Genomic DNA, 24,505 nt, shown 5'->3' with positions numbered 1-24,505 from the left:
TAAAGCTGACACTTGAAAGTAGAAAAAGCAGATTTTCAAAAAATCCAGGTCCTCTCCCAAATAAAGATTTTTTAAAATCTTTTTTCTCCCCCCAAAAAGATTCATTAATTTCATTTAAATTTTTTTCAAAGGGAGAGTTCCTCACAACATTGTTTTTAATGCAGATATTGCTCCTAGGTTCTTAAATGTATCAACAGATGACTAGATTAGTCAGTTACAGACTGTATCACTATAAGAACTGCACAATTACCAGGGAAAATGCTGATTATTTAGTGTTCAGTAGAGAAAAATACTTTAAAATCTATAATGTTAGGGGCACCTTGGTGGCTCAGTGGGTTAAGCCTCTGCCTTCGGCTCAGGTCATGATCTCAGGGTCCTGGGATCGAGCCCCGCATCGGGCTCTCTGCTCAGCAGGGAGCCTGCTTCCCCCTATCTCTCTGCCTACTTATGATCTCTCTCTCTCTGTAGCAAAATGAATAAAATCTTAAAAAAAAAAAAGATTAGCAATTGTTGTATCTAGCTGGAGGCTTCATGAGTGCTTGTATATAAAAAAATAAAATCTATAATGTTAGATTATATGTGTATATATATATATATGGAAAAACCAAAAGAAAACACAGAAGGGAAGAAAATGATTTGTTGAGGTTGCAGACTCGTGGCAGAATTTTTTTAAATTTTGATTTCCATTAATGTTGCGTTAGTACAAAACTCAGAGAAGATTGCAGAATTTCCCTTCCCATGAGAAACCCAGTAACTGTCTGTACCCCAGAGATTTTCCTTCTCAGATTTATCCTGCTACCGTTTATCATGTGTTTGTATCTTACTGTGTTCTCAGTGGAAAAGAATGATCTTGTGCAAAATGACCAGAGGTGATGGAAAGAAGTGCTCCTGAGCCTTGGACTCTAATCCCACCTGACGGCAGCTCAGGTTGCAGTGCCTGAACTGTGGAGAAAAGTCAGGGTATAGGGAGATATCTCTGTAAAAGTTTTGGAGGTGGAAATAGCATTTTTCCTTTACAGCCTATCTTTAAAATTGCTATGCTTTTCTAGTTTCCTGGTTTATAAGCATCTTTTGTCCTTTAAATTGCTTTCAGTGGCTTTGCCTTTGGAAAGTGTATTACACTTGAATGTAATAGAAAGCTAGGCAGTGCAAATGAAGTCAGACCCCCGGGGATTTGGTTCAGCCTTCAGAACAAAACAAAACAACAAAAACCTGGTGTCTTGGAAATATGAGTTTTAAACTATTGTCACTTGTTTTTCCAGTGATTGCTTAGATTATTGGGGGGAAACTTGCTACAGTAAATTGAAAGATGACAGACTTTACCTTTTAGCAACTTAGGCAGTTCCTAACTTCACAGGTTGCTAAGATGTAAAATTCATGCTGAGCCATGTTAGGAAAGTGTTAGTTACAAATGAGAGAGAAAGGCATCCTTTTCACAGTTATAGATAAGCTATTTCTAATAGTTTGCGCCTTTTTTTCAGTTTTGCTTTTTATGGTTTTGTGTAAACATTAAATCCCTGCAGAGATGGACATTTGAGGTAATAAGTAGTATTTCTGTTGGAGGAAGAGAAAGGCAAGATTTAGAGTATCTGCATAGCTTCTGTGAGTTCAGGGCTCTGTTTGTAGACCTCGGAGCTCATGGAGGACACTTCCTCAGTCCTCAGGGTTCCACTATACGAAACTGTAATTTTTAAAAAGCTTTTTTAATTTTTTATTTATTTATTTGACAGAGAGAGATCACAAGTAGGCAGAGAGGCAGGCAGAGAGAGAGAGAGGGAAGCAGGCTCCCTGCTGAGCAGAGAGCTGGATGCGGGACTCGATCCCAGGACCCCGGGATCATGACCTGAGCGGAAGGCAGCGGCTTAACCCACTGAGCCACCCAGGCGCCCCCAAAACGGTAATTTTTAAAATTGAGATCTGATTCATGCACCATAAAAATCACTTAAAAAAAAAAGATTTTAGTTTTTAAGTAATTTCTACATGCAGCATGGAACCTCGAACTCACGACCCTGAGACCGAGAGTCACATGCTTCACCTACTGAGCCAGTCAGGTGCCCTAAATGTCCACCCTTTTAAACTTTCCAGTTCAGAGGTTTGTAGTATATTCACTGTGACATGCAACCATCACTGTTGTCTAGTTCCAGAATATTTTCATCACCCCCAAAAGAAAACCCACAGCCGTTAGCAGTCCCTCCCCTTTACTCCCTCCCTCCAGCCCCTTGCAACCACTAATCTACTTACTGTCTCTATGGATTTACCTATACTGGGCATTTCATATAAATGGAATCATACAGTACATGGTCTTTTGTGACTGGTGACTGGATTATTTCACTGAGCATGTTTTCAAGTTTCATGTTGTAGTCTGTACCAGTCAGTACTTCATTTCTTTTTATGGCTGAATAATATTCCATTGCATGGATATATCCATTTTGTTTGTCCATGCATCTCCTGAGGGACATTTGGATTATCTCCACTTTTGGCTGTTACAAATAATGTTGCCATGAATGTGCAGGGACAAGTTTTTAGGTGATAAAATTATTTTTAAGCAACACCTCTGTATTTTTTCAAAAAGGAAAACATTAAAAATCAAGACCAGTAAGCCCCATCCATACTCCTACCACCTAACCCAGTAATGTTCCTCCAACATGTGGGTATTGTATTTTAAGTGGGTGAAATCATGTACTGTCTTTATACTGATGACTCCACTTTTCTCTTCTCTCTACAATTTCTCTGCTCTCTACAACTCACTCCAGTTGGATTTTCACCTTCAGCAGTAAAATTTAAAACTCTTGTCAAGATTACCAAAAGCCTTCAGCTTGTAGAACCAGCAACCCATTCTCTGTCTTCATACCGCTTGCCCTCTAGGTAGTGCATGGCACCGATGATCTCTTCTTCCTCCTCCTCTTGATGTCTATAGCACTGCACACTACTAGTGTTCCTTCTACTACACTGGCTACCCCTCAAATTTTATTTCCTGTTCTTTTCCTAACTTCTAAGTATTGGAATGTTCCAAGATTTGGTGCTAGGCTCCCTATTCTGCATTCTCTCCTTGGCCATGATATCTAGTCCTAATGATTCCCGGATGTAGTTCTGACTTCTGTGAACTTTATATTCATATATATAGTTGTCTACTTGACATCTCCACTTAGAGGTCTAATAGGCATCCCAACTTAGCATGACCAAAGCAGATCTCTTGATTCCTAACTCTGAAACTTGCTCTCCCCCGAGCATTCTCTCATCTTCGTTAATAGGACCTACACAAAACCCAGAGGTCATCACTGATTTCTTTCTTTATTCTTTATTATTGTTATCTATCTCTGTTCCTCCAGATTATATCCAGAATCTACTTAACTTGTCACTGCCTCAACTACTTTGGTTGGAGGTACTGTCTCTCACCTGGACAACTATGATACCTTCCATCCTTAACCCATCTGTAGTTCATTCTTCACGCAGCAGCCCAAGTCAGACCATGTCATGCCCCTGCTCAAAGCTCTCCAGTTGCTTTCCGTTAAAGTAAAAGCCAGCATTTTTGCCGTGGGTAGTAGGCTCTCTGAAGGTGAGTTCCTTCCTGTCTCTCCAGTGCTGTCTGCTGTGTTCCCCTCATCACTCTCCCTCCAACGCACTGGCCCATTATTTCCCCAGTGTAATAAACTCTTGTTGTTCTTTAAGACCCTTGCACAAGCCATGTCCTCTTCTTGGACTGTCCCTCTCGGTCTCTGCAGAGCTGGTTCCTTACCATCTCTGTGGTGTCAGATGAAATGGCATTTCCTCAGGCCTTCGCTGACCACCCATCAAAAGTAGCCCTTCTGCCCCTATGTGTCATTCTGAAACCTATTATTCTGTGTTATTTTCTTCAGAGTATATACTATTACTCTGAAACTACCTTATTCACTTATTTATTTATTGTCTGTTTTCTGTCACCAATATTAATAGCCGGCATTTAGAAGACATGCTGTGTGCCAAGTATTGTGATAAGTATTTATTCACTTGTTCTCATTTGTCATCCCCTTTTACAGATGAGAAAACTGCAGGTTCACAGGAGCAAGAATTTTGTCTGTCTTGTTTTACACGCTAGCACTTGTTTACTCCCCAGAACATGAAACAGTGTCTGGCACATGGCAGTTGCTCAAAAAAAATTGGTTGGATAGATGAAAGACTCCCAAATTTAATCTCTTTAGTTCTGACGGTTCCTGGAGATGTACACTTTTATATCCAATTACCAACTTCTTGCCTCCAATTGGATATCTAAGAAACATTTACATTATCCCACAACTCATAATCCCTTCTTCCCTCAAACCTTTTTTTTTCCATCCTCCTCCATATAAGTACATGGCATCCTCATAATCCCAGGATTCAGACCTGAAACCTAAGCCTCACTTTTGCTTGCTCCCTTTCTTTGTTCATCGTATCCCATCCAGTAGCAAGGCTTGTTGGTGCTTCTTCTAATTCTATCCTGAATCCATTCACTTCTCTTCATCTCTCCACTGTCACTGCTCCCATCACTTGTTTCCTGGATCTTGCCCTTCCTCACTTGTCTCCATGCGCCTACACTTGTCTCTCTATAAGCCATTTGCCACACATCAGCCACATCTAGGGCCCTTTGTGGATGGATTCCCAATGTCCTTAAAATCTAAATCCTTTACCGTGACCTACCATCCCTTGGTGATCTAGCTGCCTCTACCTCTCCCATTTCCTCTTATTGCTCCTCTTGTTCATTGTGTTTCAGTTACACTGGGATCCTTCCTATTTCTCCAAGGTCTTGCCCACATCAGAGCAGAGCATTTGGATTTGTCATTCCTTCCGTCCATTCCTTCCTCCACTCCTAGATCTTTGCAAAGCTGGTTTCCTGTCCGTCAGATATCAACCCAAATGGTACTTCCAATATTCCTTCCCTGGATTTTATATCATGTCAGCCTTTTGTATTATTCAAAGTACCTCCCACACTAGGGAGTTTTCATTTATTTCTCCATCTGTTTATTTGTTTTCTGTTTGATTTTTTCCCTCTAGATTGTAAGTCATTGTTGCCCTAGCACATAATATGTATTGGAGAAATATTTGGGGAGTGAATGACTGAAGAATTTATACATTTCTGGGTGTCCATGCAGCATTATAATATATTATATATAATATATTATATATAATTATATATAACATATAATTATATATAATATATTATATATAATTATATATAACATATAATTATATATAATATATTATATATAATTATATATAACATATAATTATATATAATATATTATATATAATTATATATAACATATAATTATATATAATATAATTTACTTAATGTTAGACAATAAATAGTGTACATATTCCCTTAGTCCCCACAACTGGGATTTTTATACTTTTGTGTCTGGTTTCTTTCACTAAGCATAATGTTTTTCTTCTTTTATGTTGAGCTATAATTTACATATGATAAAATTCACTCCTTTTAGTGTGCAGTTCTGCAAGCTCTGGCAAATACATACAGTCATGTAGTTACCAACAGTCAACATATAGAACAGTTCTCTCACCTCCCAAAATTACCCTGGAGAGCTAAGTAGTTAACTCTTCCTCCTCCTCCCATCCTGTAGAAACTACCGGTCTGTTTTCTATAGTTTGCTTTTTCCAGGGTGTCCTAAAGATGGAATCGTGCAGTATGTATCTTTTTCAGTCTGACTCCTTTTCTTTAGCATAATACATTTGAAATTCATCTGTATTGTTGAGTGTGTCAGTAGTAGTTTCTTTGTTTTTTTTGTTTGTTTACTGATCAATCCATTATATGAGTGTATCACAGTTCTGTATCTATTTACCAGTTAAAGGACATTGGGTTGTTTTCAGATTTTGGCAATTATGGATAAAGCTGCTGTAAACATTTACATACAGATTTTCTAAAAAAGATTTTATTTATTTGACAGTGAGGAAGGGAGCACAAGCAGGGGGAATGGGAGAGGGAGAAGCAGGCTTCCCGCTGAGCAGGGAGCCCAATATGGGGCTTGATTCCAGGACCCTGGGCTCATGACCTGAGATGAAGGCAGATGCTTAAGACTGAGCCACGCAGGCACCCCACATACAAGATTTTGGGGTAAGCTGAAGTTTTCATTTCACTTATAATATACCTAGGAGTAGGATTGCTGGGTTATGTAAGTTATCTTTAACTTTATAAGAAACTTCCAAACTTTCTTTCAAAATTGTTGTGCCATTTTGCATTCCCACCAGCACTGTAGGAGAGTTCTAGTTGCTCTGCATCATCATCAGCATTTGATATTGTTGATGGTAGTGTTTGGTTTTTTATTTTAACTGTTTAATATTTGTGTGGTAATATCTCATTGTGGTTTTAATTTGCATTTCCCTAGTGACTAATAACGTTGAGTATTTTTCTGCATACGTATCATCTGTATATCTAATTTGAAAAATGTTTCTTTTTATCTATTCATTTAAACAATCTCTACACCCATTGTGGGGCTCGAACTCACAACCTAGAGATCAAGAGTCTCATGCTCTTCCTACAGAGCCTGCCAAGCACCCCTGAAAATATTTCTATTTGAATCTTTGCCCCTCCCTTTTTAAATTGTTTTTTTTTTCTTACTGAGTTTTGAGAATTCCTAATATTCTGGATACATGTCCCTTACCAGATACGTGATTTGAAAATATTTACCATCTGTGGCTTTGATTTGATAAAGTTCAATTGATATTTTTTTGTGTGTATATGTCATGCTTTTAGTTTGAAATCTAAGGAATCTTTGCCTAACCAAGGTCACAAACATTTTTTCCTGTTTTCTCCTAGAAGTTTTAGTGTTTAGAGCACCTGGCTGGCTCAGTCGATAGAGTATGTAATGCCTCATTTCAAGGTCATGAGTTTGAGCCCTACATTGTGCTTAGAGCTTACTTAAAAAAAAAAAAAAATATATATATATATATATATATATATATATATATATATACATACACACACACACACACACACACACATACACACACACACACACGTATGTATGTATGTATATGTATGTGTGCCTGGGTGGCACAGTTGGTTGAGCGTCTGACTCTTGGTTTCAGCTCTGGTTGTGATCTTATGGTGGTGAAATCAGGCTCCGCGTTGGACTCCATGCTCAGCGCAGAGTCTGCTTGAGCCCCGCTGAGCAGAGAGCCCGATGCGGGACTTGATCCCAGGACCCTGAGATCATGACCTGAGCCGAAGGCAGTGGCTTAACCCACTGAGCCACCCAGGCGCCCTTCTGGGGACTTTCCTGGCCTTGCACTTCTTTCTCCCAGTTAGTTTTTATCAATAGTTTTCTGTGTCCTGTCGTTTTCTCAGAGAAAAATAGTCTTTAGGATCTCAGCCATTTAGAATAAATACTGTGGCAACCCTGCACTATTGTCAAGAAAATTAAAGTAGTAGGTCAAGAGTGGATGAAGGATAAAATCTCCTTGATCTATATCAAGAGTGAGCACCCCTTGTCAACACACACAGATTTACAGTGATATCTGACAGTCTTTGCTTTGTGAGCAAAATTTGTCTTACAGGAAATCTTAAGATTGGCAGACTAGGGAGAAATATACTGGAGGCAGAGTAAAAAGATGCCTTTAAGCATGTGAATTTAATTTAAAAAATTCCTTCTGTAGCACCTCAAAGTTGCTTGCGTTTATCCTGGTTTTCAGAAGTTTGCCTCTCAGTACCCTTGTGACAACAACAGGGCCGGTGGTGACGTGGCTAACTTCTTAGCCGGTTTTCTCGGCTTCCAGATGGCTGCTTTCAGGAAGGTTTCCATAGCAACCAGAGGCTGGAAAAACCTGCCCGCCCAGCTTAGCACTATCATATCCGGCTCCTGCTGGGAACTTGGAGACTCAGAGCAGTCGGGAGATGTGGCAAATATATATTGTTGCAGAGACTCTTTAAAAGAGATCTAGAATCCGACCATCTTTTGCTGGTGCCATCACAGCAAAGCCAGTGTCATTCCCACCAGCGTCACAGGCAAGCCTCCTGTTTGCGGCTTTCTCTGCACAGCAGCCAGAGAGCTTTTAAAACCCAAGTCATATTCAGGTTCACCTCTGCTCGGAACCCTGCCGTGATGCCCACCTCACTGAGAAGAAGATCCAAAGTCTGCACACAGTGGTCAGGTCCTTCGTGACTCCTGCTGCGTCTCCCACCCCAGTTTGCTCTCGCTTTCCTCATTCCCAGCCCGCTGGCCACCTTGCTGCTGTTCCAGCCTTCCAAGTATGTTCCTGCCTCAAAGGCTTGTGCTTACTATTCCTGCTGCCTGGATCCCTTTTCCCTCCGATGGCCACATGACTTGATCCCTCCCTTCCTTCTGTTTTGGACTTTGCTCACATGCCACCTTATCCTCAGAGGCTTTTCCTGACCATTTTATTATACATAACCGCGCTCTTCTCTACTCTCTAGTTTTACCTTCTTTATTTTTCTTATGGTACTGTAGTTATCATGACCTGACTCAGCTATTTTTATGTTTATTGTCTGATTCTCTAATGTAATGCCTGGGGCTTCTGATTTTCACCACTGCATCTCAGCCCTTAGAACCATGCCTGGATCGTGGTGGTAGTCAGTACACATTTGCTGAGTGAATGAGTGGGAGGCAAGCCAAGATGAGAATTGTCTTCATGTTCCCCTCAGTTCTCCCCAACCAGAGATAGCTCATTTCCTCCACTGTGAGCAACGCCTGCCTCCTTCACAGTTTCTGTGTCCCTCCGGAAGAAACCACCTCTGTGGCGTCAATGAGGAGGACGCTGGTGATGATCGAGCTGGTGGCTGAGTGACATCTGTTCACCAGGCAGGATGGAGAGGTGGCGTGGTTTTTTATTTATTATTTATTATTTTTTATTTATTTTTTTGGTGGCATGGTTTTGTAGGACGGTACATGGTTGGAGTTTATTCAGAAAACTGTATGTGGGTCTCTTCTCTTATTTTCTTCTGTATAATGAATATAGAGGTACCTACTTCAAAATGTGTTATAAGGATTGAATGATGACGGGATTTTAAAACTTCTAGTTTATTCCCTTTAATGTAAAAATAGGTATTGCTCCATCCAGCATGAAATTCTCATTCAAACCTGGCCTTACATATCTGTTAAACTGAAGGAAAACATTCTTTTTATTAAGATTTATTTATTAGAGAGTGCATGCACGCATGCAAGTGGCAGGGAGGGGCAGAGGGCGTGAATCCTCAAGCAGACTTCCCAGTGAGCATGGAGCCCCACGCAGGGCTCAGTCCCATGACCCTGACATCATGATGTGAGCTGAAATCAAGAGTCGGACACTTAACCACTGAGCCACCCAGGTACCAGGAAGACATTCTGTTTTCAGTATTATCCTTACGCAGAATAGACAAGCTTAGGATGGCCCACCTGTTAGGGAAGTGGATTCTGCCATCTGGCTCTCAGTGGTTCTTGTCTGGAAGCAGGACAGAGCAGCTCTCCTATTTGGGCAGCAAGGCCTCCCTGATGAGCAGTTAGTCCAAATGTGGCATGGTTGTGTTGTGTCTGAGGCAGGAATAGAGGTTGGTCACGAGCTGAGCTGTGCCCTTATGAGCTGCAAGATGACCCTTTTGCCCCCAGATTTGCAAATGTGTCTTTAAAGAGAACAGGGATTTTGTCACGTGCCCACTATGAACATATGCTCAAGTTAAGGGTCCATAGAGTGATGTTTTCCCAAATAGCCCTTTGATTTTTCTTTTTTGCTTCTTTGTCAGTCATCTGATACTTCTGGTCTACCAGAATTCTGTGGCAGAGGGTGTGGAGAAGGTGAGGCATTGCAGCAGCAATGGGCCAGAGCAGCAGCAGCCTCCTGAAAAATGGAAGGAGAAGACATTTCTTTAGGTCTGGATCTGGAGGAACATAATTTCAAACCTGGAAGGCAGCTTGTCCCAAAATATTTCAGCTACCTCTCATTTCTTTCACGGAGTCTGAGCCTTTATTCCCTACGTGGGAATAAAAGCCTTAATATTCAGAAAAGGCTGAGGAAACTGCTCCAGAAACTACATTTCTGTTGAAGCTCAGGTAATAATAGATTCTTTCTAGATCTACTAGGAGCAGGTTACAAATGAGAAGTTAGAGGACACCTCAAATTGATGGTTTTTTTCTTTTTTAAAATTGAGATATAATTTACATGTTATAAAATTCACCATTTTTATTTAAAGTGTGCAATTCAGTGGTTCTCGTATTTCGTACTGTTATGCAACTATCACCAGCATCCCATTCTAGAACATTTTTCATCTCCCCCCAAATGGAAACCCTGTTAGTGGTCATTCTGTCTCCCCCAACCCTTGGTAGCCACTGGCCTACTGTCTACCCATGGATTTGCCTCTTTTGGACATTTCACTTCAATAGAATCATACAGTCTTCAGCCCCTCGTGAGTGGCCTCTTTCACTGGACGTAATGTTCTCAGGGTTCACTGGCAGAGCCACACGTGTCAGCATTTCACTCCTTTTTTCTTTTTTAAAGATTTTATTTATTTAAAATATTTATTTGACAGAGACACAGCGAAAGAGGGAAAACAAGCAGGGGGAGTGGGAGAGGAGAAGCAGGCTTCACTCTGAGCCCGGAGCCCAATATGGGGCTTGATCCCAGGACTCTGAGCCAAAGGCAGATGCTTATCAGCCACCCAGGTGCCCCCGGTACTTTGCTCCTTTTTATGGCTAAATAATTTTCCACTGTATGTCTCGTCCAAACCTTTTGTATGTCCATCAATTGGCTTGTTTCTCCTTTTTGATTATAATGAATAATGCTGCCGTGAACATCCATGTCCAAGTTTCTGGGTGGTTGGACATGCTTTCATTTCTCTTGGGTGAGCGACTACAGGAATGAAAGTACTGGGGCAGATGGGAACTCTGTGTTTTTCTTTTTGACAAAAGGCCAGACTGTTCTCAGCAGCAGCTTCTCCATTTTACGTCTCACACAGCACCTGCAGTGTAAGTGTTCTGCTCTCTCCATGTCCTCGTTCACACGTACTGTCTTTCTGGTCACAGTCTTCCTGGCGGATGTGAAATGGCACCTCACTGAGGTTTCAGTTTGCATTTTCCTGATGAATGATCTTCTTACCTGTTCATTGGCCATTTACATATCTTTGGAGAAATGTATATGTGGAACTTTCGCCCATTTTGTCTTTTTATTGTTGAGTCCTCATATTTTTGAGAGGACAGAAAAGGGACAGAGGCAGGAATTTCAGTGGTAATAGGAGAGATCTGGATTAGATCACAGCCTCCTGGTTTCCCCGCTGTAAGGTTAGCGGAGAATGTGGTAGAGCAGATGGTTTGGTGATGGGGAGAATGTCAGTGCTGGGCTGAAGTCGAGGTACTGATTCAGAAGCTAAGTTGTATTCTGCTAAATGGTTCCTCAAAGATTCTAGCTCAGAAAACCTATTCATGGAGGTTTGGCTGTTTTCCTTTTGCTTTTGAAAAAGCATTTGCCTGAGCCTAGGGCATCAGGAAGCCTGTGTGTATAATTCTCTCCCTTAATAATGAACGGAGCAGGCACTCCCCTTGGCTCATGGAGCTGGTAACATCGGTTTTATAGCTTCTTCAGAGTGTTTCATGTATCCTGTCCTAGACGAAATGTTCAGAATAGGAGGCGTTTATTTCAAGTGTGACTTCCTTCTCACTGCCCCTTGGCCAGCAAAATCAGAGTAGTGGGTAGAAAGGACTCCCAGGAGAAGGGCTGCTTTATAATGACTTTCCCCTCTGCTCTCCTACCAGGGCAGATGTTTCTGGACCAGATGAAGCCCGAGGAACCTTCCAGCTGTCGAATAATAGGCAAGGAAGCCTTCTGAGTGTGGATTTCCAGAAGACTTGCCCCACCTCTCCACACAATGTCAGGTGGGATGCAGGCCCTGGGCTGGAAATGGGTGAGAGGCTGTCCAGAAAGAGGGGAGGGTCTCACCCTGGAGGGCTCATCCAGTGGAATGGAATCAGGATAGACCTTTGAGGATAAGAGTGTAAGAAAGGAGGAGGTCCTCCTACCGGGCATCAGGGTTACCATAACTTTTCATGACTCAGATCTCCAGGTTCTCTGAATCCCTCCCTCCAGCCTGCAAATCCTCACACTTGGGTGGGAGAAGCAGCAAGGAGATGAAATTTGGTGATGTTTTGTAACATGCTCCTTTTTTTTTTTTTTTAAAGATTTTTTTTTTTTTTTATTTATTTGACAGAGAGAGAGATCACAAGTAGGCAGAGAGGCAGGCAGAGAGAGAGGAGGAAGCAGGCTCCCTGCGGAGCAGAGAACCCGATGTGGGGCTCGATCCCAGGACCCTGAGATCATGACCTGAGCCGAAGGCAGCGGCTTAATCCACTGAGCCACCCAGGCGCCCCTAACATGCTCCTTTTTTTCTTTTCCAGAAGGTTGCTCATTTTTAGGTCTCTTCCCCTCCCCCATCCATCCCACTTTCAATGATGCAGTCCCTTTTCTGCTGAGGCCCTTGTTGGGGGTTAGTGGGGGATGTCCCACCTTGAATTTTCCCCCTGAATGCCCTGCATTGCTCAATTTCCTATTCCTGATTCTCCTTGATTTTAGGAAACCACATACCTTCTGCCAGTGGCCCCTTCTCAGCCCTGACTCCGAGCATGTGGCCCCAGGAGATCTTGGCCAAGTACACGCAGGTACAGCTCTGTGCCCAGGCTGTGGCGCCAAAGGGAACCCACTGCTTTGGTTTCCGGGGGGGGGTAGGGGGTAGCCACCCCACCATGTTCACTTGGGCTCAGAAGTGACCATCAGAGATGGTATCTTAGCTCCATGTCCTCTGGGAATTAGTCATTAGGTTGGAGGAAAAGTATTAGGCACTGTGTGCTCAGTATATTATCGAGACACAGAAATGCGTAAAATCTCTTTCTTACCTTGATCTTATTATCTTTGATCTCTGAGGAGAGCAAGGAAAATGCTGGGCCAGTCCAAGGAGGCGGTGGCCCCTGCAGCTGATTGATGACCGCAGAGGCTGGTAGCTTTTGGTCCGAGTCTTGAAGGCTGTTGGGATTTCAGCAGGCAGCAGTGTGGGGGGCACCTTCCAGAATCTGTGGTCCTGGACTGGTGGGCACACAACTGACTCTTCCTAATCCTGGTTCTAGAAGGAAGAGTCAGTGGAACAGCCAGAGTTCTGCTACGATGAGTTCGGTTTCCGCGTGGACAAGGAAGGTAAGATGGAGCGCCTGGGTGTGTAATCCTGCTGCTCCCCGTGGGGAGGACTCCGGTGACTCCGCCTTGTGCCGCTGCGACCTGGGCTCTGGGGGTCTCATCTGCTCCTGAACTAACCCAACAGTATCCCCCTCAGAGCAGCTCTAACTGTATGGAAACCTCCGATTTCTTTAAATTTAGGTAAATTTTATTGATCTTCATATGATAATAATAGCAATAGTTTTATTGTAGTGAAGTTGAAAAATACAGAAAAGTATAAAGATTAAAACAAATTAACCCATTGGGGCACCTGGGTTAAAGCCTCTGCCTTCGGCTCAGGTCATGGTCCCAGGATCCTGGGATCGAGGCCCGCATCGGGCTCTCTGCTCGGCAGGGAGCCTGCTTCCTCCTCTCTCTCTCTGCCAGCCTCTCTGCCTACTTGTGATCTCTGTCTGTCCAAAAAAAAAAAAAAATTATAAACAAACAAAAAACAAATTAACCCATTATCCCATAACCTAAAGATAACTGCAGACATTTCACTTTGTTCCTTTCTTGGCTGCATGTGCGTGCGTGCGTGGGTGCATGCATACTTCTCATAACTAACATGTTATCTACACGTTTTTATACAGCGCTTCCGTCTCTAACGTTATTTGCCATGAGCATTTCTTCTGTCAGTTAAGGCCTCTTTAAAAGCATAGTTTTCTGTGGCTTCATAATATGCCATTATAATGCATTGATCATAATGTTTTGTAACCACTCTTCTCTGAGTGGGCCTCCAGGCCATTTCCATTGTTTTCTACTCTAAATACACCTGCTGGTTTCCATACGGGCTGTCGGGCTGTCGGGAAAGCTGTCTGCCAGAACCCAGGACAGCCCGTCACCGGGATACAACTATGACTAGAAGATTTCAATGGGCTGAAACTGGTCCTCTTCAGGTCACGCGTATTCCAATTCTTTTTTTTTTTTTTTTGGATTTTATTTATTTATTTGACAAACAGAGCTTATAGGTAGGCAAGAGAGGCAGGCAGGGAGAGAGGAGGAAGCAGGCTCTCTGCAGAGCAGAGAGCCCAATGGGGGGCTCGATCCCAGGACCCTGGGATCATGACCTGAGCTGAAAGCAGAGGCTTTAACCCACTGAGCCACCCAGGCGCCCCGCATATTCCAATCCTGAAAGTTTTCCTTACTCTCTGGTTTGCAGGCAGGTACTTGGAAGTTAAAAAGTTGGGCCTGTGAGAAACACAGGGAACTCTCTGGCATAATGGGAATATTCTCTATCTTGATGGGGACGACATTTAGACATTTATTTACTGATACTCACCAGAGCGTACAGTTAAAATTTGTGCATTTTACTGCATGTAAATTCACTGAAGGTGAAGTTTGGCGAAGTTGAGGCTGAGGGCGTGGCTTTCGGACCAGTAAGGACGGGGACATGTGGGAGGCTAATGCGCTCTGAGGCCGCCTGGTAGGCGCAGCAGCTCTGGCGCGCGCTCGTGCCAGCACTTCGGGGACTGCCTGCGGGTTGGGTTGTCCGCTCTGCACTGCTGCATCCCCCGTGCCTAAAACAAACCTTAAAGTGGTCTTGGTCTTCTGGAATTCCCGGGCAGTGACCAGATACATGCCGGCGGCAGGAGAAGGGCCATGACGGAATTGGGAACTGTGCAGAAGAGGGGGGTGGGTTGTGTGCGAGGGGGTAGAAGGGAAGGCTCTCCCGGGAGACATTTGGACGGACACTGGGAAAAAGCGAGGCGGTGAGCACAGCTGGGGGAGGGGAATAACCCATGCCCAGGCCCTGGGGTGGAAATGGGTTTGGCGAGGCACAGCCGGAGCCCGGGCAGCGAGGGGAGAGCAGGTGGCGGACGGAGGGGCCGGAATGAGAGCACGCGGTGGCGGCGGAGCCTGGTGAGGCCTCCCGGCGGTGAGCCAGGAACGCCCGACTGTGTCTGAGCAGGAGCGCTTCCTGCCGGCTGAACGCCTTGGGGGAGTTCAAACGAGGGTGAGAAGGCTGGGCGGTGACCCCATGGGAGCTGATGGCTTAGTCAGGGGCTGTAGTGGGAGGTGGTCAGAGCAGTGAGAATCTGCCAACAGGACTTTTCCGGGGGCTGAATGTGGGGGAAAGCGGAGGAGGAGCCGGAGGGGCTTCCGAGCTCTCAGCCCGAGCCCGCTGGAGACGGAGGTGGGTCTGGGGACCTGGGAGAGACTGGGCGGGCCAGGTTTGGGGCAGAAACTCAGGAGCTCATTGGTCTGTCTGTGGAACGAGCCGCGGGAGCCGGGGAAGCTGTCGGAAAGGTGGCTCTGGATTTCAGCGGTGAGATCTGGGCACTGGACGCAAGGGCCGCAGCCCGCCCCTGCTCACCGCTGCGGCTCCCGGCTCTTTCCCGGCAGATGGCGCCGACCCCAGTCCCAGCAAGCTGCCGGGCGCGGCCCAGTTGGAGGACCCCCCGCAGAGGCTGCGGTGGCAGGCCCACCTGGAGTTCACCCACAACCACGACGTGGGCGATCTCACCTGGGACAGGATCGCTGTGTCTCTGCCCCGCTCCGAGAAGCTTCGCTCGCTGGTGCTGGCCGGCATCCCACACAGCATGAGGCCACAGGTGAAGCTGTGAGGGAGCCGCAGAGGGCCCGCAGCGGGGAAGGGGGGGCAGACGTCCCGCGGAAGCTCATGCCGGCTCCCGCTGCAGCTGTGGATGCGGCTCTCGGGGGCCCTGCAGAAGAAGCGGAGTTCCGAGCTGTCCTACCGAGAGATGGTGAAGAACAGCTCCAATGACGAGACCATTGCTGCCAAGCAGGTGAGGCTGGGCCAGCACCAGGGCACCCTCGGAAAGAACTTTCTGGTCAGAAACTGTGTGTGGGCCTGCGGGGAGGCAGTGAGCTGCCTGGGGTTATAGGAACTTGCCCTTGTCGGTCTCTTGCGGGGGGCGGTCCGGGAGAGCAGGCAGCTGCTGCCCTCACAGGGCTCCCTTCCACTCACGCGTGTCTGGGACATGCCTGCGCATCCTGGGTCCTCCGTAGGTAGCAGGGACAATCGTCAAAAAGATCATCAAACCTGGGTGCGCAGGAGGATCCCCTGGAGATTTAAAATACGGATTTCCAGGCCTCATTCCAGAGATTGTAAATTCTGTAGCTCTGGCTTGAGGCCCAGGGAGCTGTAATTTTCTTTTCCTAAGTTACCCCTGGTGAATCTGGTGGCATCAGCTGCACACTAGCTGAGCTCGAATCCTGAAGACAGGTCAGCTCCGACCCAGAGCTTTAGAAATCCTCATTCCTGGGTGAAAAGCCTGCCTGGGGTTTGTTCCGCACAGGGGCTCCCCATCTTCCCTCACGGGTGCCTCAGGTGTCACCAGTGTGGAGGGTGGTGTGGGCCTCCAGGCGTGCAGCTGCGTCTCACGGGGGCTCTTTGTGGGTGGGTGGGCCGCCGGCAGATTGAGAAGGACCTGCTCCGCACCATGCCCAGCAACGCCTGCTTCGCCAACGTGAGCAGCATTGGGGTGCCCCGCCTGCGCAGGGTTCTCCGAGCCCTGGCCTGGCTCTACCCAGAGATCGGCTACTGCCAGGGCACAGGCATGGTGAGCACAGCCCAGAAGGGGCAGGGGGTGTTTGCCAGGCCCCTGCGGGTGAACAGTGCCATCCAGGGCAGCAGGATGGGCGGTGGGGCTCGGGGCGGAAACCCCACAGCGGGCTGGGGCTGCCACACGCGTTGGTTCCATCCGAGAAGAGCGCGCGTCCGCCATGGGACCTCCGGGGTGGGGGCGGGGGACCTCTTCTAATTCACATGGAGACCTGGGTACAAGCCCCTTGTCCTCCTGCTCTGGCCAGGTGGCTGCCTGCCTCCTTCTGTTCCTGGAGGAGGAGGACGCTTTCTGGATGATGTGTGCCATCACCGAGGACCTGCTCCCTGCGTCCTACTTCAGCACCACTCTGCTGGGCGTCCAGACCGACCAGCGGGTCCTGCGCCACCTCCTCGTGCAGTACCTGCCCCGCTTGGACAAGCTGCTCCAGGAGCACGACATTGGTGAGGGGCCAGCACCCACCCTCTCCTTTGGAGTCGGGGGTCCTGTGACTGTGGCTCAGATGCTGCAGGGCTGAGGCCTCCAGACCCGGCCGGCAGGGGACCGGGCAGCTGGCTGTGTTGGGAGGAAGAAAGCTCACCTGACAAGGGCCAAGCCCTGAACACAGCCGCACACGGAGTCTTTGTGGTGCTCTTGTTCTCTGATGTTCCCCGACAGCCCGTCGCCCCTCCTCTTGGAGCAGGCAAGGCCACTTGCTGCTTTTTGGGAGCGACCCTCCCCTTTCTCCCCAGCTTGTGGACCTGGGGAGTGCCCCCCCTTTCAGGCTGTCCCATGCTGGCTGTCTCTGGTTCCAGCCACAGAGGCTTTGGTCTATGTCCGCAGAGCTGTCCCTGATCACGCTGCACTGGTTCCTCACGGCCTTCGCCAGCGTGGTGCACGTCAGGGTGCTGCTGCGCCTCTGGGACCTGTTTTTCTACGAGGGCTCCCTGGTGCTGTTCCAGACCACGCTGGGCATGCTGCGGCTCAAGGTGCTGCCGGAGCCCCGTCCCACCTGGGGCTCCTCCTCTGGGGGGGCTGCCGCGGGGTTCCGCCTTCAGCATCGTGTGGCCTGACCACTGGCCCCTCCTGGGAGGCCCACGGTGCGGTGGGGTCCCCCAGGGCCCGGAAGTCCTTGTGTCAGCTTGGTCATCGGGAAGGTCACCGGGGCCACTTGCAGGCCTGGCATCTGGCGGTGACGCCCCCCCCCCCCAACTCCTTCCCTTGCCTGGCCCAGGAGGAGGAGCTGATCCAGTCGGAGAACTCGGCCTCCATCTTCAACACACTGTCAGACATACCTTCACAGATCGAGGACGCGGAGCTGCTGCTGGGGGAGGCCATGCGGCTGGCTGGCTCCCTCACGGATGTGGCCGTGGAGACGCAGCGTCGCAAGCACCTGGCTTACCTCATTGCAGACCAGGGCCAGCTCCTGGGGACCAGTGCTGCCACCAACCTCTCGCAGGTGGGCCCGTGAGGGAGGAGTCCCCACCTCACCCACAGGGTGGGGGTCCCCGAGGAAGCCCTGAGAGAGGCTGCGGGGAACCCACCAGCCCTCCCTGCTCGGCTGCCCCCTCCCCAGCCTGGCCCCCCCGGGGGCCCGGCCAGACCCCAGCTGTGCCAGGACCCGCTGCCCGGGCCTTCTGTGCGTCTCTGCTGTGACCTGCCCTGTGGGCGTAGGACACACCTGGCTGTGAGCTGACCACATTTCCGGTGCTTGGAGCCGGCCGTGGCCATTTCAGCTGAGGTGGCGTGCGACCCTGGCCCCGGGAGGGGCTCTGCTCGTTCCCTCCAGGGCCGGGGCGCCCGCCGCCCCACGCGGCTACCCCCGGCTGCTCCCGCCCTGCAGGCGGTGCGTCGCAGGACCCAGCGGAGGAAGTCCGGCATCACCTCCCTGCTCTTTGGTGAGAGCTGCTGCGGGGGCCGGCGCCAGGCGGGGTTCAGTGGCGCCTTCCCTCCCAGGGACCAGCCGGCGGGATGGGAGTGTAGACTGGGGGGATCTGTCCTCAGAGCCCTGCACGGACCCTCAGCTTACTCGGGGCTGTAGGGGAGGCTGGCGGGGGGCCATGGCTGCCACAGTTCTCTGGGGCTTCCAGGGGAGGACGACCTGGAGGCGCTCAAGGCCAAGAACATCAAGCAGACGGAACTGGTAGCCGACCTCCGGGAAGCCATCCTGCGCGTCGCACGCCATTTCCAGTGCACAGACCCCAAAAACTGTAGTGTGGTGAGTTGTGGCCTCAATGTGGGGGCTCTGGCTCCCCAGCCTCATTCTGAGGTGCCAAGGCCCTGGCAAGGAGGCACCTCCCCCTTAGCAGGCCTTTCTGCCACTTGGGCAGGAGCTGAGCCCGGACTACAGCATGGAGAGCCACCAACGGGACCACGAGAACTACGTGGCGTGCTCACGCAGCCACCGGCGCCGGGCCAAGGCCCTGCTGGACTTCGAGCGACACGATGACGATGAGCTGGGCTTCCGCAAGAATGACATCATCACGGTGTGTGGGGCGTGGGGAGCAGGAGCCCCTGGGCTGTCCCCCGCCCCCAGCTGAGGGTGCAGGGTGCGGGCACAGGGCCTGGGCAACCGAAGCTTTGCTTCCTCCTCCTCCGCCGGCCCAACGTGCAGATCATCTCTCAAAAGGACGAGCACTGCTGGGTCGGGGAACTGAACGGCCTGAGAGGTGAGGCCTCTGTGTGCAGGGGGGGCAGGCTGGGCACTGAAACCGCAAGCCGGGCCGCCCTCCCCGCCACCTCTGGCCTCAGCAGGAGCTGCCCTTTCTCGGGGGCAAGCCTGCCCTTAGGCGCTTATGCCAGGGGAGGTGTGGGGACGCCGGCCGGCCGCTTCTCACGGGGACTGGCTTCTCCCACAGGCTGGTTTCCAGCCAAGTTTGTGGAAGTCCTGGATGAACGGAGTAAAGAGGTAAGAGGGTGCCCAAGGCTTGGCTGCCCGTGGGAGCTGCTGCTGCCTGCCCTTGGCACGTGCTGTCTTGTGACAGTGGCCGTGGGGATGGGGAGGGGGTGGCTGGCGCCTCTCACACCCTGTCCCCCCCGTCAGTACTCCATCGCAGGGGACGATGCTGTGACAGAAGGGGTCACGGACCTTGTACGAGGGACCCTCTGCCCAGCTCTCAAGGCCCTGTTTGAACATGGGCTGAAGAAGCCGTCCCTGCTCGGGGGCGCCTGCCACCCATGGCTGTTCATTGAGGAGGTAAGTCGATGGCCGGACCCCCATCCCCCACCATCCTTTTCCTTGAGCCCCCGGGCCCTCTAGAGCTGGCGGGGGTGGCAGGATGTGCTCAGTTGGACCTTGCGGCTTTGACCCAGTGCCTTCCCTGTTGTCCCTTACACTCACCTTGACCCCCAGGCAGCAGGCCGGGAGGTAGAGAGAGACTTTGACTCGGTGTATTCACGCCTGGTGCTGTGTAAGACGTACAGGTAACGGGCCCCGTCCCCTACCCCGCGGCCTCCTGGCGGTCCCCGTGCGGGGAGGGCACAGCCCGGGCCACGCATACTAGGGCAGCGCCGGCAGCTTCAATCCCTCCCTCAGGTTGGATGAAGATGGCAAAGTCCTGACCCCAGAGGAGCTGCTCTACCGGGTAAGCGGGGTGGTGGGTGGGACAGGCCGTCTGGGCTGGCAGCTGGAGCCCCCCGAGTGACAGCTGTGCCCTCTCAGGCTGTGCAGTCTGTGAACGTGACCCATGATGCCGCACGCGCACAAATGGACGTCAAGCTCAGGTCCCTTATCTGCGTGGGGCTCAAGTGAGTATCTCTGCCCGCTGTGGGCCAGTGACGGGCCAGTCAGACGAGCGGTAGCCTGGGCTGTGGCTCTGGGGGACAGCGGGGTGCCCGTGGGCTGGGCCTCCTGGGCCCAGGACCTGGAAAGACAAGGCAGCAAGGGTGACTCCCAAAGGCCTTTCTGTAGTACTCGACCGGCCGTTGTTTCGTGGGCCGGGGAAGCCACTCGCAGGTTTTGCGAGGCACAGGTTTTAGCAAGTGGCCGGGAGAGGGGGGCGCCTGCCTGAAGGGAGCTCGGGCATTTGAGGCCCAGCCCCGGGCCAGCGTGAGTGCTTCCTGCGTCTGGCTCCCAGCAGAGGGAGGACGGCCTGCAGGAGACTCAGGACGTGGCTGTGGGCTGCACTCCTGGCCCGAGCAGCAGGGCTGAGGTCCCAGCGGGGCTGAGGTCCCTGTGTGCAGCAGGTGGTGGCCGAGTGTCAGAGGAAAGAGCTGGGACGGGACTGAAGGCCACGGGGGGTCACCGGGACAGCGGGCCCGAGTGCCTTCCAGAGGAGAGAAGCCGGGGCCACCCCCTCTGCAGAGACCTGGCTGAGAGGGAAGGCGCGGTGCGCCGAGGTGGTCACAAAGGGGAGGGAAGGGCTGGGGCGGGGCGGGGCGGCCCACTCTCCCCCGCTGTCCCCAGCGAGCAGGTCTTGCACCTGTGGCTGGAGGTGCTCTGCTCCAGCCTGCCGACCGTGGAGAAGTGGTATCAGCCCTGGTCCTTCCTGCGCAGCCCCGGCTGGGTCCAGATCAAGTGCGAGCTCCGGTGAGTGCCCGCCACTGCTTCCGGAACCCCCGCCCGGGCTCCGGGGTGGGGCCGGTGGGGGCAGAGCTGACCTGAGGGGCAGAGCTGACCTGAGCGCCACCGACAGCCTCCCCGCTCCCTTCCTCCAGCGTCCTCTGCTGCTTCGCCTTCAGCCTCTCGCAGGACTGGGAGCTCCCTGTGAAGAGAGAGGTGTGTGCGCCTGGGGTCGCTTCTCGGCCCTGCAGCCCTGCAGCCCGCAGGCCCCCCCCTGTGGGGTCTGCCTGAGGCGGGGCAGGCCAGGCGTCTGGTGGCCGATCACCCCAGACGCTAGGTGGGTGGCCGAGGCAGGGCCTGGGGGGACCCCGAGTGCCGGCATCCTGTGGTCCCCGAGCCCCTCTGGCCCCCGTCCCCTCGGGCTTCCTCGCTGTGGGCTCCCGCACCCCCTGCTGCGCACGCAGAGGCCGTCCCTGTGTGCAGGAGGAGAAGCAGCCGCTGAAGGAGGGCGTTCAGGACATGCTGGTGAAGCACCACCTCTTCAGCTGGGACATAGACGGGTGACACTCTTCCTCCGGCGGCCGTGGCCAGCCCGGGCTCCCCCGACCCTGTTGGCTCCCGAGCAGCCCCTTCCTCAAGAAGAGAACAGCGCAGTCCGGGCCGGTCTTGGGCCTGCTTCGGGATGGGGTCCGAGGTGGCCCGGGCCCACTCCAGGCCGTGGGGGTGAAGGGGAGGTGACCCTGGAGCTCTGGCCAGGCACCGTGGCACGGTGAGCGGGGACACCACCTGGAACGTCACTAGAGGACAGTGGGTGGCAGGAGCAGAAGGTGGGGTTGCGCGGGCTTCTCCCAGTGCCTGGGGGAGGGCTCTGCCCGGGTCTTTACAGAGACCCCGGGCCCCAGTTTCAGTTTGTACCCAACCAAAAACCGTGTGAGGAGGGGGACAGCCATCTCTGTTTGGTCCACTTTTGCTCAGGAAGGGGATGGGGTGGCCCAAGGCTCCTTGGTCTCTCTGGTTTGTCAATAAATTGTGTCCTTGGGAAAGCATCTCCCGTCTTCTGTCCAGCTAGGGCCATAGAGCTGTGTGTCCAAGGTTCTGTCCTTCCTGGAATGGTCTAGAAAGCCTAGGACCCAGCCATACCACCCGCCTTTTCTGTGGATCGAACACAAATGGACCCAAATCAGTGTTTTTAAAATTTTATTTTAAAAAGTCCACACAGCTTCCCAACCTCTGTCCCAGCCCTGGTTTGGGGCTCCATCCCTAATCCCGTTAATGACAGTGACCGGCCAGAAGGGAGGCTGGGCCCTAGGGCAAGAGGAGGCCATAGCTTCAGGGCCGCCGCCCCTCCTATCCCAGGGCCACGGTGGCTGCAGTGAGGCAGCGGGACGGAATGTGGGTGGGTGGCCAGGAAGCACCTCTGCCCTCGTGGCACGGGTACGGAGCAGGACACAGGTGGGGCACAGGCCGTGGCAGGGTGTCTACATGTCAAACACGCGTGACGGGGCTGAGGTAAGCTGCATCCGACGCGAGGAGCGGTGGTCTCCAGGCCCTTCTGTATTGTGCACAGGACGGGAGGGAGCGCCAAGCCCCTTCCCAGCCCCCAGGAGAGACGGACACGGATGTATGGCGATAGGGGTAGAGCAATATATACACCTGCACAGAAACCGTCCGCCACCCGCCGCCAAGGGTTACGCTACACCAAGACACGAAAATGGCAAGGGGCTCCCCTCCCAAGAAGCCCGGGACCCTGGGGATGGCATCACGGGGAACGGGGAGGTAGAGGCCCAGCTAGTTTCCTCCCTCACGGGGAAGAGCCGAGAGAAGGAAGGAGACCCACCCCGGGCCTCGCGTGCCCAGGCACACGGCGGCCAGACTGAGCCTCCGGCCTCACAGGAGGTCGGCAGAATGGCCCTGGCCTGTCCCGGCCGCCTGACCGCAGGCCCACACCGGAGCTGGTCCCGGGCGGCTTCCTTCCCTCCTTGGTGAGCCTGAGCCAGGCGGCGGCTCGACCTGCTCCAGCCTCCCAGGGAGGGGAAAGCAGGGCCTGTGATTGTCAGGACTCGTGATCACGTAGAGGCGGGATCGGGCCGGAGGAGTGGGGCTCCCAGGAGTTCCCGCGGCTCCTCAACTTCCAGCCCCTCCCGGCCCGGCTCTGCAGCCCGAGAGCTACAAGCAGGAATCCCAGTGGAGTTGCAAGTCGTGACCGTCGAGGAAGTCCGTGGAGAAGAGGCTGGGCGCGGTGGTGCTGAGCGGGGCCAGGCTGAGCACGGGGCCGCCTGACGACAGCTCCAGCCAGTCCATGCTGTCCAGGTGGCCGTCGGCCAGGTCCAGGCCCACACTGCCGGGCTCAGGGGCAAAGTGCAATTCCGAGGTGTCCATGGGTGAGGGGGGGTGGTCCAGGATGGCAGAGCTGCTCAGCATCTGGCTGTGGAGGTCGTCGATGAGGGAGAGGGGCTCTGGCCCCTCGTGCCCGCCGGTCAGCAGGGGCAGCCCTGTGCTGCTCTCCAGGAAGTCCTCCAGGCGCCCAGGGAGGGCGGGTGAGCCCGAGGGAGGAGGCGGCGCCGCCTGGGGGAGCTCCGCGGAGGGCGGGGACGGTGTGGCCAGGGGTGACCCGCAGGTCGAGGGGGGGTTCTCTTTCCCTGATAGAGAGGGTGGTGGCTCCTTGAAATCTGCTGAGATTTCTGGCAAAGAGAAAGTGAAGGGATGTCAGGAACCAGGCCGGAACAGGACCCGGGGCTGGTCCTACTTCACACCACACACAAAAAGTGAACTCCAGATGGGTCAAAGATCTAAATTCAGGAGCTGAAACTACAAAACTCTTAGAGGAAAATGGGAAATCTTCATCGGATTTGGTAATGATTTCTTGGTTACGACACCAAAACACAACAAAAACATTAATTGGACCATACAAAAATTTGTAAGTTTTGTGCACCAAAGGATGCCGATGCCTTCAAGAGCAAAGACAACCCGCGGAGAGGGAGGAAATGTCTGCATACCACGGATCTGCCGGTTCATGTCCAGACTAAAGGGCTACAACTCAACAACAAAACCCAACAGGGAAAAAGGGAAAAGGACGCCACCATTTCTCCAAAGATCTGCAAACCCTTAAGGCCGGAAGATGCTCGACCTTGTTAGTCATTAGGGAAATGCAAATCAAACGCACAAGGAGACACCACCTCACACCCAGTAGGGTGGCTTTTCTAGCCATCGGTAATAATAGTTAACGATAATATCAATAATAGTATCGGTAACCGTGCCTGCCCGTGAGAATGTAGAGATGCGAGCCCTTGCGCACGGCTAGTGTGAACACGGTGCAGCCGCCGCGGACGTGCAGGGGCGCCCAGCA

General features: G+C 51.5%; 2 protein-coding genes across 7 annotated transcripts in view; one reads left to right on the top strand and one right to left on the bottom strand.

Annotated features, from left to right (window-relative positions):
- The window catches only part of SGSM3 (small G protein signaling modulator 3), a 41,863-nt gene extending 19,640 nt beyond the window's left edge, over positions 1-22,223 (top strand). The window contains exons 2-22 of one of the 3 annotated variants that reach the window (XM_046013257.1): positions 11,706-11,825; positions 12,520-12,605; positions 13,068-13,134; positions 15,496-15,704; positions 15,792-15,899; positions 16,533-16,676; positions 16,927-17,122; positions 17,502-17,647; positions 17,893-18,117; positions 18,502-18,556; positions 18,749-18,876; positions 18,989-19,144; positions 19,273-19,327; positions 19,517-19,566; positions 19,702-19,854; positions 20,011-20,081; positions 20,194-20,242; positions 20,320-20,405; positions 21,154-21,186; positions 21,315-21,375; positions 21,643-22,223. In XM_046013257.1, coding sequence (XP_045869213.1) covers positions 11,819-11,825; positions 12,520-12,605; positions 13,068-13,134; positions 15,496-15,704; positions 15,792-15,899; positions 16,533-16,676; positions 16,927-17,122; positions 17,502-17,647; positions 17,893-18,117; positions 18,502-18,556; positions 18,749-18,876; positions 18,989-19,144; positions 19,273-19,327; positions 19,517-19,566; positions 19,702-19,854; positions 20,011-20,081; positions 20,194-20,242; positions 20,320-20,405; positions 21,154-21,186; positions 21,315-21,375; positions 21,643-21,723 — 2,166 coding nt within the window. In that variant the 5' untranslated portion in view covers positions 11,706-11,818 and the 3' untranslated portion in view covers positions 21,724-22,223. Of the gene's footprint in view, positions 1-11,705; positions 11,826-12,519; positions 12,606-13,067; positions 13,135-15,495; positions 15,705-15,791; positions 15,900-16,532; positions 16,677-16,926; positions 17,123-17,501; positions 17,648-17,892; positions 18,118-18,501; positions 18,557-18,748; positions 18,877-18,988; positions 19,145-19,272; positions 19,328-19,516; positions 19,567-19,701; positions 19,855-20,010; positions 20,082-20,193; positions 20,243-20,319; positions 20,406-21,063; positions 21,187-21,314; positions 21,497-21,642 lie in introns of all 3 variants that reach the window. The other 2 variants (XM_046013255.1, XM_046013256.1) reach the window with 2 other exon arrangements.
- A 118-nt stretch (positions 22,224-22,341) lies between these two features.
- MRTFA (myocardin related transcription factor A) overlaps positions 22,342-24,505 on the bottom strand; it is a 193,079-nt gene continuing 190,915 nt past the window's right edge. For all 4 annotated transcript variants that reach the window (XM_046013252.1, XM_046013251.1, XM_046013253.1 and 1 more), the window contains one exon: positions 22,342-23,840. In XM_046013252.1, the coding sequence (XP_045869208.1) occupies positions 23,326-23,840 (515 nt within the window). In that variant the 3' untranslated portion in view covers positions 22,342-23,325. The remainder of the gene's footprint in view (positions 23,841-24,505) is intronic.

This window comes from Meles meles, chromosome 7, assembly GCF_922984935.1.
Source record: "Meles meles chromosome 7, mMelMel3.1 paternal haplotype, whole genome shotgun sequence".
Lineage (NCBI taxonomy): Eukaryota > Metazoa > Chordata > Mammalia > Carnivora > Mustelidae > Meles > Meles meles.
Note: the sequence above shows the minus strand (reverse complement) of the source record. Positions and strands in the feature narration are given on the sequence as shown.